Genomic DNA, 15,021 nt, shown 5'->3' with positions numbered 1-15,021 from the left:
ATGGAGGAACTGAAAAACATATGGCAACATGTTGTGAGGAAAAATATGTTTAACCCTAATCATTCCAATTTGACAATAACAAAAGTGGAAGATGCTGATAATAATAATTTCGCGATGAAAACAATACATTTCGCTCAAACTGTAGTAGTTGATGAACAATCGTGTCCTCCCAAGAAACCGAGAGTTAGTTGGTCGAATGAGTTACATCATAAGTTCGTGAATGCTATTGAAAAACTTGGTCCGGCTAAGTATAATCATTAATCAAATTCTCATTACTAACACATCCTGTAACTAAATTCTATATTCATTGTTTGTATAATGTTTGGTAGATGCATTTCCAAAAAAGATACTCAAGATGATGAATGAACCAAATTTGAGTCGTGAAGATGTTGCTAGCCACTTACAGGTAAATTGATAGAAAAACCATTAATAAAGTCTTTACATATTAAGTCTACCCTCATCAATATTGTTTCATGAACAAATTTATTTTTCTTTATTCTTTAAATATATATTTTTTTTGTTTATGATCAGAAATACAGAACAGGAATGAAGAAAGGGAAAAAAAGAGTAACATCGAAACAAATAGAGTTGTTCAAGATCAAATATTGACAAATCATGACATTAGCAACGTTGTCAAGATCAATGAAGTATCATTCAACTCAAACCAAAATCAATATTTGATCCAACAAAACCAGCAAAATCAATATTTGATCCAACAAAACCAACAATTGCCACCCTCATATGGAAACTACTTCCATCAACCTGTCGTTTTTACACCAAATCCTTCACCCTTGAATAAATCATTCGGTTTCAACACGCCAAACAATATTCCAAACCATTCATTCTTTCCGAGTATTGATTCTAGATATACAACTTTTGGGAATGTTCCTAATTCAACCGTCAATCATTTTGTTGGAATTCATCAACCATATCCCAATACATATGTTGATCCTAATCTTCAAGTTACTATTAGTCAACCACCTCCGGTCAATTTTCAAACAAATCCTATGGTATCGAGTTCAGGAAATATGACAGGTTTTCACGATCCACGTCTCGATGATAAATCGTTATCTATGGGAGAAGGTAATACTTATGCTGAAAATGAATTGATCCAAACTGATCATTTGTTGTATAACCAACAACAACAGATGAAAGGACAAATCAAACCTGGTACTCCTATTGCTGATGACTTTAGTATCCAGATGATGGAGATAATTAAATAGTCAAGTTTCATAACACTAGTGTTTGATTGAAAATAATTAAATAGTCAAGTCTCATAACACTAGTGTTTGATTGAAAATTTCGCAAAAAAATGAGTTTTTTATGCGTTTTTTTTTCAGTTCTACAATTTTGGATCTTCAACCCTGTGAGGAAGAAGATGTTACTGCTTGTGATTATGGATCGATATTATCGTAAATGTTATTTGTTGTGATCTTTATTGTTATCTTTGTGTTTAGAAACTATTAATAGTGCAATAACTTTGAATATTTTGAATTGTTTATAGAATTTTGTTTTTATCATATTTCAATTGTTTAGTTTGAATTGATAACTGTCAATTTGTACATATTAATAAGCATACCTCTTCAATCTTTCAATCAGCATGGCCTCCTTTATTCGAGCCTGTAATGGAAGAGGATAATCAACATGAACATTCTTCCTAGCAGGATCTTAAAGTGAATTGGGTGGGGGTTAAAATCAAACCTTTCCAAGCTTATTCTTGATCATTTCCTCTGCATTAGAGAATTTCTGCTCTTTCTTCCCTGTGATTCCTTCTATTGGTAGATGTCCTCTTCTGCTTATCTCTCTTTCGCTGCAGCTTCAACCTCTTCTTTGTTGTTAGCCATTTCTCTTTCTCTCTTTCTTAGGTTTTCCTTGGGATATCACTAGATGCGATGAAGAAGCACGGAGGAGGGTGCGAAACATCGAGCATGCCATCACTGACTATGAATTTTTGGCCACCATCCAAGCTTTTCTTTTTCTCGAATTTTCATCCCTTGCCGCCGCCATTATCATTTCAATCCAGGTCTTCTTCTTTTTTTAGATTAAGATAAATTATGTTAATTAACTTTTAATATATTTTAAAAAAGAAATTATTAGGGGAGAGGAAACGAATATATATTCAATTTGATTGATTAAAAAATAAAATAATTTATCTCTTTTCTAACCTTTCAGTGTTAGTTAGATGCTACCTAACAATCCTAACAATGTATGTATTCACTAAGACACCATCACCGGTAAAAAGAAAAAAAAAATCATCAAATAAAAGTTAGTTCGATTCTACCCACAATTGGCACATGTCACCCTTTAAATTTTTTTCTCTCACACTTAACTCATAAACTTAATTAGGGTTGAAAATTAAAAAGAAAAAATAATATATTAAATTATTATATATTTTGTTTTACTAACAATAACATAATTATTTTAAATTATTATTAATTAAATATATATATTAAATTATTATTTTTATATTTTTATGAGAAATAAGGCATTCAATTTTTTTTTTTGTGATATATATATTTATTTAATAATAATTTAAAAATATTATGTTGTTTCTCCTAAAAAAATATATATATAATAATTTAATATATAACTTTTTTTTAAAATTCTTAACAATGTCCGATAATATTAATGTAATATATTTTTAATTAATAATAATTTTAAATTATTATGTTATTCCTAAAAATATATATCTTTTAAATTCTCAAGAATATATCAATAATATTGATGTAATATATATTTAATTAATAATAATTTAAAAAATTTATGTTATAATTTTTATGTCACTAATAAATAATATTAATGTAATATATATTTAATTAATAATATATTTTTAAAATTATTATGTTATTTTTCATAAAAATAATATATAAAATAATTTAATATATTATTTTTCTCTCATTTAAATTCTTAACCATAGTTGAGTTTATGAATTAGTGGTGAGAGAAAAAAATTAAGATTAACATGTGTCAATTATTAATTGGATTCAGGTACTACTGTATTGAATGAATAACATACGTGTCATTAATTGGATTTAGGTACTACTATATTGTATGAATAACATCGAATTAACCAGGTTATGCTTCACTTTTATGTATACTTTTATGTATACGTGTCATTTTATGATTTTATTAGTAGAATACATGGACAGATGCACTGTCTATAAATAACATTGAAATAATCTATTTCTTCGCACATTTTACATTAAAAAAAAAAAATAGGCGTCACATTTGCATAAATAAATATATAAATAAAATATTATTTATATATAAATATTTTAAATAAAAATAATATTATTCAAATTTTTTGTTTTAATTTGTAAAGCAAAATTTCCAAATATAATATTACTTATATTTTTAAATTAATAAAGTATATAAAATTTAAAAACATTTAAAAGAAAGATAAAATAATGAAAAAAAAAATTAATTTAGAAAAAAAGACCTCCAACATTAAATTTTGTATCAAATTATCAATTAAATTATATAAAATTTTACTTAAGTTTAATATTCTTTATTATTATATATTTATTTGAAAAATAAAAATATTAAAAAATTATTTAACCAATTTATTTATTTTTTTTATATTTTTTATATTTATAATAATTTTAATTTAATCCAAATAAAAATTGACTTTTATAAAAAAAAACAGAAAAATTAATAAATTAAATATAATAAATTATTTAAAAAATAGATAAATTAATTAATACAATATATAATTGGAAAAATATAAAAAATATTTAAAATTAATATATATACAAATATAAATAATTAAAAAATGTAATATTAAATTGTTGTATACAGTTTCTTTTTTATAATAATAAATAATTAGACAAATATTAAAAAATATTTAAATTAATATAATAATTAATTAAAAAATATTTTTTAATATAAAAATTGTTCATCCAGTATTTTAATTTATTTTTTTATAATAATAAATTATTAAAAACTATTTAAAATTAATATATATTTATATATAAATAATTAAATAAAAAATATGAGATAATAAAAAATAATTCTTTCAAATATCTTAATATGTCTTTTATAATAACAAATAAATTTCAAATACATTTCTCAATAAATTTAAAATTTAACTTATTTATTTAAATATATTTTAAACTTTTTTATTTAAATATTTTTATTATTTCTTTTTAAAATATTTATTTTTATTTTAACAAACATTAATTTATTTATTTTTATTTCATTTTTGTAATTAATAATATAGTAATATATATTAATATTTTCATTTTAAATCTTTAGTCAATTCTAAAGTATTATTGTAGGTATATAATGATTTATTTGTTTTTTATAATAATAAATAAATAAATAAAATCGATGACTTTAAAAACTTAAAATAGTTAGTTAAATATATTTTTTAATTTCTTTTTTAATTTAAATTTTTTAAATATACTTATATAAGAATATTATAAATTAAAATAACAAATATTTATTATATATTATGAATTTTTGTATATAAATAATTAATAATTAAAATCACTTAGTGAAAGAACTTTGCCTTCTTAAAGGGTGTGTTCTTATACATTCGATTACACTTTTCGACATAATATTAGGCATAATATTAGGCCGTAAATCACCTTTTGTTGACCAACTCTTTGCTTTATACAAGCTATTTTTAACATTCAATTATACTCTTCGGCATGATCTTAGGCCTTGAATCATCCCTCCATTAACAAACTTTTAGGTTTCTTACTAATGTTTGTTTTACTCAACATACACTTTTTGACATGAACTTAGGCTCTAAATCACCTTATGTGGACGACTAACCTTTAGGTTTTCTCAACAATATTAATTTTTTAAAAATTAAAAGAGAACTAACATGACACCCTACAACCATGCCCCTTTAATAACTATATATATTATATAAAAAAATTATACTCATTCAAAACGAAGATAATAATCAAGCCAAAATTTTCGGCATTAGATTACACTTTTTGGCATGAACTTAGGCTTTAAATCACCCTATATGGACGAGGAACCTTTAGGTTTTCTGAACAATATTAATTTTTTTAAAATTAAAAGAGAATTAATATGACACCCTACAAGTCTACAACCATGCCCCCTTAATAACTATATATATTGTATAAAAAACATTATACTCTTTCAAAACGAATATAATAAAAATAATTATATCACTTCTCTTAATATTAAATCAATATAATAATGATATATATAACATTATTATTATTATATCCTAATTTTTCTTAATATATTATATAAATTTATTAACAATATTTTTTATTTTCTTTTTCTTTTATATATATATATATATATATATATATATATTATTCTAATTAAAAAAATATCTCCTAATTTATTTTTTAATTATTTTTATATCATATTTTTCCTAACTATTTTTTTTAAATACTAAATAATATTTTGTATTTTATATATATATTTTGTATTTTTAATATTTTATTCTAATTAAAAATTTATCTCCTAATTTATTTTTGAATATATAATAATCATATAATGCTACATATTTATTTATTTAATTTTATATATAGATATTTATACCATATTTTTTATAATTAACTTTTTTTTAAAATTAAATAATAAATAATTTTTTTTAGCATATATTATATTATATATTATATATATATATATATATATATATATATATATAATATAATATACTGATTTAATAGGTTAAGCTTTTATTTATATATAAATATTAAAAAATATATTTATATAAAATTAATGATGATATAGATTATATATATATTATTATTATGAATATAGTGTCTTTATTAAAATTTGTGTAGTATTTAAAATATAAAGTTTTCTTAACTTAGTTGGTTAAATAATTTTACTTGTTTGGTTATAATGTAAGTTTGAAACATGCTTAAAACATTTTTAATTTTATTTTTAACCTTTCAAATTTATGGACAGGTCAACCCACTATCCGACTCTTATATTCATTTACTCTCACATATATATTCAAATTAATTACGCTTTTCGACCCGACAAATTCAAATTAAGCATTAATATACATATATATATATATATTTTAATATATATATATATATATATTTTAATATATATATATATATATGTATATGTGTGTATATGTGTATATGTGTGTATATGGTTATGTGTATATATATATATGTGTATCTTAAGTTTTTGGGTTCGAGTCCGTTAGGCGGTAAGTTCTGTGCATGATTAAGTGTGTTTACGGGTTACATGCTTAATCTGTTGTCCCATTATATATATAGCTTAGTAATACATGTGGAATATCGTCGAGTGACTCGAAATTCGATGCGTTCAACATTGGTTTCCGTGCAAGACATATATTAAAATGAAACATTTAGTTTTTAAAAGATTTTGAAAATGTCTAGAACGGTAATTAATAAAAAATAATTAGTTATTTGTTCAAATTTTAATAATATGGAGAATTTAAATAATAATTTATTTAGAACTCGGTTTAAATTAATGAAACATAATTAATTTAAAAGACTATTTATTTGAAAATTAGAGTCGTTAAATGATTTTATGAAAATCAGTAAAATGATACGCCTACAAACATATTTATACCAGAGTTTCTGTAAAGAAGTTCGGTGTTTTGGTTACGTTTGGGAAAGAACTTTTGCGCTATATCATTTGCACTCGCCTAAGGACGGTTTTATTTTTTTTTTAATAAAATTTTGGCTATTAAATATTTATTTATAAAATTGATATCACATTATTAGTCTAGGGGGTTCTAAACAAGGATGAGTTTAGCTTAAATAAATAAATGTACAAAATTATTTAAAAGGAGTGTGTACATGTTGCGCTGGTATTAGATTTAAGAAAACTTGAAAATATGAGAGGAAAATATTAGAGTGTGTATTCAAACAAGGCCTTAGCTAAAATATTTGTTTTGGGAGACATCCCAGAATTATTTGAAAATCATTTTCTAATCTTGGGAAAACCATTTAAAAATGGAGCGAAGTTCCAAAATTATCAAAATAATTTTGGATTTTGAAAAGTGTAACCAAACAGGCCTAAGATCAGGGTTCTAGGGCTTGGGTCCGATTTTATCGATCTAGGCTCGGTTGGGCTCGATCTAGAGTAAGTGTCTATACCAAGGCTCAGGACCTTTGGTCAAAAGACCGAAGGGATCAGCTCGGGGCTCAGGAGGCTCGGTCTCGAGTGAGTGAGGGTTCAGTCTTAAGTCTAGGGTTAGGGTTAAGTTAAAGTTTACCAGTCCTAAGCTAAGTGAGGGCTCAATCCTAGGGTTAGAAACATTGGTCTTAGGTCTAGGTTTAGGTTTATCGGTCATAGGCTAAGTGAGGGTTTGGTCCTAAGGTTTAATACATTGGTCCTAGGCTAAAGGGAGTGCTCAGTCCTATGTTTCAAAAAAATTGATCCTAGTTCACGATCTTAGTTGAAAAATATCGGTCCTGGTTAACGGCCCTAACTAAAGAACATTGGTCTTGGTTCACGGTCCTAGCTGAGTTTTCTTGGTCCTAGATTTTGACCCGGATTTGTTTTCTCGGTCCCAACTCAAGAATAGGACCGGGAATCACCAGTCCTAGGTTAAAACCTAAGGACCGTGTATTCTTGTTTCGGTCAAAAAAATTCAAAAAGCAATAACTTTTTATTCAAATCATGAAATCATGATAGATAAGTTACAGTTAGTTTATATGATCATGAAGAATAAAAGTTCTAACATAAATCATGATTATTGGATCTTTACAAAGATCAATTTTAAAAAAAAAACATTTCTAGGTCAAATTTTGGGATTTCAAATCTGGTCAATCAAGGTCTGATTTTTGTTCCATTAGCTTTGAAATGATGAATATAATTGAACACAACTAAAACAAGAACATTATTCAAGCATTAAAACAGTTTTTTGAAGATTGAATCAAAATAAAAAAAATCAAAAACACGGTTTTATCAAATTAGAAAAAATTGAAAAAATTCAAACTTTCAATTACAAATCAAATTATAGAGGTTTTAGATTTTTACAAAAAAAAATTGGAGAACACTCCTTGGATGTATTGTAAGCTATCTAGAAGCCTGGATTGAAACTATGGTGGCCGAAAAAGATTTTAATAAAAATCAGTTCTTGTTAGGAATTCAAATCCTTGATTCAGTGTGTAATATGATGTAATTGTTTGATGATTTGGTTTAGAAATCATTAGGGACTATTTATAGTGGAGGTAGGTCAGTTGAGGAAGCTCAATTCAAGTTGAAATTGATCTTTGACGAGCTTATCCCTAACTATTATCCTAAACGTGGCAACCTAGTTTTAGGATAAGTTAGGGTAAATATGCTGAGGGGTATTATAGGCGATGACGAGGTGAAGATAAGGGCGAAGGAATCAACAGATAAGGTGGAGAAATTACCGCGGTAACCCTTCTGGAAGAATCACGTCAATTAGTCGCGATTACGGCGAGCGTCTGGCCTGGCGAAGAAGACGACCCAAAAACGGCATCGTTTCGTGGCGTCGTTAGTCATTCTGTTCGTTCCATTAGCGGTTGGGCTAACGGGGTTAGCTTATCCCGTTAGTTGATCCGGTGTGAGCGGGCGTACGCTAGCTTCGTTATAACGAACTATGTAACGTGTTCTAGGGCGTTGGATGATGCTTGGGTGCTCATTTGATGGCCACGAATGTAGGCTGCAAAAATTAAATGTAATTCATGCTGCACTGGATTATCATATTTATTTTTTTATAAAAAAAAGTTATTTAAAATCGATTTTTAATCACTTTTCGTGTTTTTTTCTTCACTAAAAATTTCACAAAATTATTCATATAAACATAATAAAACTTATGTTTATTATTTTTATTTTGGGGAATTTTGGGATATTTATATAATTGTTTTAAGCCATAAATTACACATGATTAATGTTTAAAATCATAATTAAATAATTTCAACACATTCTTAGGTTTAATTTGGGCAAATAAATACAATATTTTAACCTCAAATTATTTTTGAATTTTTAAATAATTTTCTAATTAAGGCTTAATTATAACAATAATTAATCCTAATTTGATCCTTAATCATTCTTTTGATTATTTTAAATATAAAATTCAAATAGTATTATAATATTATTATAAAAATAATAATATTATTATAAGTTGTATGTCAAATTTTCATGTCTACAATATTATACATATAGATATATTAGATATATTGTTATGAATATCGTGCGTTCATTAAATTTTGTGTAGTATTTAAAATATAAATTCTTATTAGCTTAGTTGATTAAAGAGTCTTACTTATTTTTGTTAGATTGCAAGTTCGAAACATACATATAACATTTTTAATTTTATTTTTAACCGTTTTAATTTTTTGGTTGGTCAACCCACGATCTGACCCAAGTATCTATTTACTCTCACATATATATCCAAATTAACCACAACTCTCGACTCGACAAATTAAAATTAAGCATTATTTTATATATATAACCAAGCCCACAAACCTTCCCTCCATAGTTGATGAACATGAAGATTTATTAAGTTTATGTTAATACAAAAGAGTGATTTTTAATAGTTTTATAAAAAATGATTATATAAAATTTAGTGAGGGTAAAAACTTTAAGACTCATCATGAAACTAAATTTGTTATTGTCGGGATATATGTTGCTATTGTTCAATCATTATTTCATCGAGAAGTGATGTCGAATGATTTTAGATTCTTCCTCAGTTCCTTTGTTAGCCCTTGTTAGGTGAAGTAGCCAAAGAAAAAAGACTGATCAAAGAATGGAACTCATACTACTGCCCCCAAATGATTTAGATGTTTCTAACCAACTCTTGACTTGCCTAAAATAATTTAGATTTTTCTAACCAAAAAGAGAAAGATATATTCCTATTGAGCATTGGAAGGAATACCCCTAAAACCAACCCCACAATTGAACTTTAGCGAGAGTGGAGGTACGTTCCTTTCTAACTAGCTCGAAAGAGAGACCCAACAAATAAGGAGGAGACACATTTCTTTCTTCATTTGCTTTGATTTCACGGTCCTAAGGAAGCGTGCGGGGAGGCATAGTTATCCACACTGATTAGTCAGTCGTTCTCTTCTCAACCTGCTCCTTTGACAGACTAGCTTTTAGGCGCTATGCTTCCCTCATCCGCGGGCGGATTTCCCCTCTATTTATACCAACGCTATTGTCTTTCTAGTCTTTTCATTGTTGTATATTGATAGGCCTTCTCCCGATCCTCATAAAATCATTCTAGTCTTTTCATTGTTGTATATTGATAGGCCTTCTCCCGATCCTCATAAAATCATAAATAGTAGTAACCACTGAAGTATTCTCACCCGTGAAAGAAGATACATTTGATTCCCATGGAGTTGAAATTATGACTTTTGATGTTGCCAAGTTTGTAGGGCGGAATGCTAACGAATCGGAGCTACAACACATCTTTTTCCAAATCCCTTTTTCATGTGGGGTAAATGAGAGGACCTTGTCAACTATAGGAATACCACGATCGACTTTAGCCATGGTCCTTTATTCCGCGGATCATTGATCTAATATTTTTCAATCTATATTGTCTAAACTCTTTCAAAATAAGGATTAACGACAATGATTACTTGAGGACTTAGTTTGTTTGTTTTTTTTTTTTTGTTAAATGGCTTAACATTGTTGCAGCTTAGGTGATGTCAAAGAAAAAAAATTGTGTGGTGTTTTATAAATTTATTGTTTATTGAATTTTAAATTCAAATTTTATTAAAAACACCTTGGATTGAAGGGTGTGACAATGTAATATATTATATATAGTGTTAATGGGCTTGTATGCTGGTTCTTAAGGTTTATTGAATTTAATTGTATTTATTAGAAACTTAATCAAATAAAAGAGTTTTATGAAAAATAAAATGGTGTGAAATATAATACAGATTTTGTAAATCTTTGAATTAAACATGGATTTATTATTTATTTAAATAGTATAATATTAATTTTCATTTAATTTTACTTGCTCTAATGATAATAAAGTTATAAAAAAAATATTACTCTTTTGATTTTAATTTAGTTATTTAAGATTGAAATGATTTAATTACATTTATATACAAACAATTACCAATAGTGACAAAATGATAACATTTTAGTTTCATTTTTTTATGGAATAATAAATTGTTGTTATTTTTGAAATAATTCCCAAAATAGTTCTGACCAAATATAAATTTAATGTTAAGATATTATCAATTTACTTTATGAGCAAAATTAATATTTTATAATTTAAAAAAGTTAGTAAATCTAGGTTCAAGATTACATAAATCAATCTTTGATTTTTTGAAACTTAGAGTTTGTTTGATTTTAAAATTTATTTATTTATATTATTTAAGTAAAATAATTAAAATACTCTATTTTAAAATGTTATACCTACACTAATTTGATTGTAGTCTATTCAAATTAAGAAAAATATATACATAGAATCTTATAAAATCATACTAAATGTATATACATTCTAAGTTTAAAAACAACTCATCCCCTCAAAATCTTGGCGGATTTACATTAAGGCCGAGATTACTTAATTTTTTTTCAATCGATAAAATATTTATTTAAACTTTTTCGAATATGGGTTGTGCTTGCTATAATTTTATGGCTCTAATTTTGAGTGATATATATTTTGTAAGATAATTATGAAAATAAACAAGTTTTGATTTAAAAAAGGGATCCAAAGAGAACTTTAAGAAAAAATATTTTTAAAAAGATTTGAAAGACAATGGAAGGCATGACGTGTACAAATATCAACTTTGATAGAAATATGAAACATCTGTTTCGTTCTGTCAATTGTTTAAACCTCTTCTTCTGAAAAAAAAAAGAAAAATTTATAGAGAGAGAGAGAGACTCTGAAAAAACCTAGATTTTCAGTGAGATTCTTCGAAATGATGAAAGTGGAAGAACAGCAAATGGGTACAGCGCCGCCGCCGCTGCCACCGCTGCCGCCGCTGCCACCGCTGCCGCCGTCTCCGTCGATGAATCCGATGTTACCCGATCCGATTCGGATTCCTAATTTGGATCTGATGACGGGTTTGGAATCGGCTTCCATTGATCAACTGATACAATTCCTTTCTGATCCTGTTTATAGAGTGCCCGCCATGACCATGCTTATCAAGGTTCAATCTTTTTTCATATCTCTTTCTTTCTTTCTTGTCTGTTTCGATTGATTACAAACTGGGTTTTTTCTGTGTTCTTGAATTTATCAGAGTCATTCAAGAAATGAAGATCTTGCAATGAAATTATGGGAATCTCAAAACACTATCAGTGTTTTGCTATTGGTAATTATTAATTTGTTAATGAATTGATGAATGAAATGATATGTTGATGATGTTAATCCAATGTACAGGAAGTGATCAATTTGTTCAGGAAACTTGAACCGCAGATTTTGACGGCGGAGGAATCCGACCGGGTATGTTTGATTATAACTTTGTTTCAGGTTATAGCTTCTCATCCACAGACAAAGAGGCTGTTTATACAAGGTTTGAATTTCTTTTTAATAATAGAATTTGAAATAATAATATTATATAATGTTGGTTGGTTGATTAATTAAATATTATTTTGCAGCCCACATTCCAATATATTTGTACCCATTCCTTTCAGCAAAGGTTAGAAGGAGAGCTTATGATAATCTTAGGCTTGCTAGTTTGGGTGTTCTTGGTGCTCTAGTTAAGGTTAGTCTCTATCTTCTTTCTCTCTCTATATATATATATGTATATAATTGTTTCTAATGTTAGGCTTCAATTCACAAGAGTATAGATTAGTACTTTTTATAAAGAAAAAAAAAATATTTGGTAAAAAATACAAATGACAAATTGTGTAATATAAAAAACAAGATTTCGATAAAATATCCTTATTAAATGAAACAATACCACGGATATTCAATCTCTTTTATCCTTAAAACATTTAATATTATCGTAGCTAACCAGACGACAAAATGATAAGTTAGAAGATCTTTATAAATTTATACAGTAATCTCTCAATTTTTATTGTCACATTCTTGGAAGAGAATAAATAAAGACATCATATAAGTGGGTATAAACGACAACGGTACACACTTCTAAATAGGATTAACTCACAAACTTTTGAGATTGTTTTGATTTTCTATCAAGACAACTTACATTGTATTTTAGTAATAATTGGTTTCAAGAGACCTAAGTACTTAAGGGCATACCAAGATAGGTTGACACAAGAACCAATTAAGAACCTTATAACATTGGTCAATTTTATCATTCCCCTATACTAAACAAAATTTAAGAAAAAAATGTTAGATTTATTAAGATTAACTAAAAGAGTAGAACAAACACGGAATAACTATAAAATATTTCAAAGATACTTAAAATTCTTGTAGGTGGCTTGATCATACTGAGAGTGTCAACGACAAAAATATATGGAATACGACAAAATGAAACATTATCGTCCCACAAAATATATGTAATACGACAAAATGAAATATTATTTTCCCACAAAATATATGTAATACGACAAAACGAAACATTATCGTCCCACAAAAATATATGTAATACGACAAAACATTTCACCCTTTTTTCAAATGACGACAAAAAAATCCTTAATGAGAGAACAATTTATTTATAAAAATATAATTTCTAGAATGGATTTTACTATTTCAAAAAAATATAAAATCTTTAACAAGATTTGTCATATGTTAGTAAATAGTAACCAATAGTAATAGACAATAATTATTTAAATACATGTTAATTTGACTAATATTTTTTTTATTTTCAATTACAGACTGATGATGATGAAATTGGGTATTTTCTTCTGGAAACTGAAATATTTCCTCTATGCCTATGCTCAATGGAATATGGATCTTCACTTTCATGCACTGTTAGTATAAATGACATATTATTTAACATTATTTATAAATCATATTTTAAATAGAGTTAATATTAATTTTACTTGAACTAATCACAGGTTGCAACTTTTATTTTGTGGAGAATGTTGAATCAGCAACCTGGACTGATTTATTGCCTTGAAACTATGGAAAGGTTTCTAGCCGTTACTGGAATTCTCGAAAGGATGTTGATAAGGCTCACAACCGAGCCTCAACCCTCGATGAGACTGCTCAAATATATTATCGGGTGTTACATTTCTTTGGCTGGATCGTCTAAGCTTAGGGATCCGAGGTACATATAAATCTAGTTGTTTCTAAAACACTTATAAATGAAATTATTAAATTATCGCGGTTATTGATTTGTGATTTTTTACTTGTTTAGGACATCGAAAGAAGTTTTGGGACGATGTTTTCCTATTTGTATAAGAGATGGAGCTTTCAATAGCTACATTGAAAAGGTAACAAAATCATATTCTTCTAAACAAATAAAATAATTATTTGTTCATCTTATTTTTTTGTTTTAATTGATTTTTGTTTTGTAAATTTGAATGTTAATTTTCAGCTTGAAGACTCGTCCGTTATCAGAATGCTTATGCAGCATTTGTATGAAATTGTGAATCGTTTAAGGGGATAGACAGTTAAGAACCAATTCAAATAATTAAACTTTTTTCTTTATTTATTTTTTTGTTGGATTTGAACTTTTTTTTTATTTGGATGGTATTTTGTATGTGGATGATATTTTGTAAACTAGATTATGACCTTTTTAGATTTATTTTCGTTGGGTGGATTATTATCTCTTTTTTTTTTTTTATGTTTCTATGTATAGTTATAGTTTATTAGCGTAAGAATTTTATAATAAACCTTAATTTCTCCATCATCCCATCAAAACCTTTCTCTTAAATTCAATAAATCAACTAAGAATTTTATTTCTTTTTACCTTCTAATAAATATCAAACTAATAGATTGCACTAAAATTTAAGTAGTTTATGGAGTTAAAAATCTTTCATTGACCAAAGGGTTTTTTTAAAAAAAAAATTGGGTTATTTGTAAAACAATGATGGGTGAAGATTTTAAAGATATGGAGATATTTTTGGATAAAAATACTTAAAAATATATTAATATATAATGATAAAATAAAAAATAATAATTTAAAATAAAAAATATTTTAATATTTTAATTAATGAATTAAATAATGTGATGTACAGTGAAAATTGAATTTTAGTTATTCAA

At 26.3% G+C, this 15,021-nt stretch overlaps 1 protein-coding gene across 1 annotated transcript; it reads left to right on the top strand.

The window, feature by feature from the left end:
* The first annotated feature begins 11,827 nt into the window (after nucleotides 1–11,827).
* LOC124909561 (CCR4-NOT transcription complex subunit 9-like) lies at nucleotides 11,828–14,425 on the top strand. The gene is made up of 8 exons (XM_047450231.1): nucleotides 11,828–12,055; nucleotides 12,146–12,217; nucleotides 12,286–12,418; nucleotides 12,504–12,610; nucleotides 13,689–13,784; nucleotides 13,872–14,083; nucleotides 14,174–14,249; nucleotides 14,354–14,425. The coding sequence occupies exons 1-8, from the start codon at nucleotides 11,828–11,830 to the stop codon at nucleotides 14,423–14,425; spliced, it is 996 nt and encodes a 331-aa protein (XP_047306187.1).
* The last annotated feature ends 596 nt before the right edge of the window (nucleotides 14,426–15,021 follow it).

This window comes from Impatiens glandulifera, chromosome 7 (assembly GCF_907164915.1).
Source record: "Impatiens glandulifera chromosome 7, dImpGla2.1, whole genome shotgun sequence".
Classification (NCBI taxonomy): Eukaryota; Viridiplantae; Streptophyta; class Magnoliopsida; order Ericales; family Balsaminaceae; genus Impatiens; species Impatiens glandulifera.
This window is presented reverse-complemented; position numbering and strand designations above follow the sequence as displayed.

Bases quoted from the DNA above. Each gene is read 5' to 3' on its own strand.
- LOC124909561 (XM_047450231.1), top strand. From the start codon at position 11,828: ATGAAAGTGGAAGAACAGCAAATGGGTACAGCGCCGCCGCCGCTGCCA. The intron at 12,419-12,503 runs GTTTGAATTTCT...ATTATTTTGCAG, and splicing joins AAAGAGGCTGTTTATACAAG to CCCACATTCCAATATATTTG. The intron at 14,084-14,173 runs GTACATATAAAT...TTACTTGTTTAG, and splicing joins TCTAAGCTTAGGGATCCGAG to GACATCGAAAGAAGTTTTGG.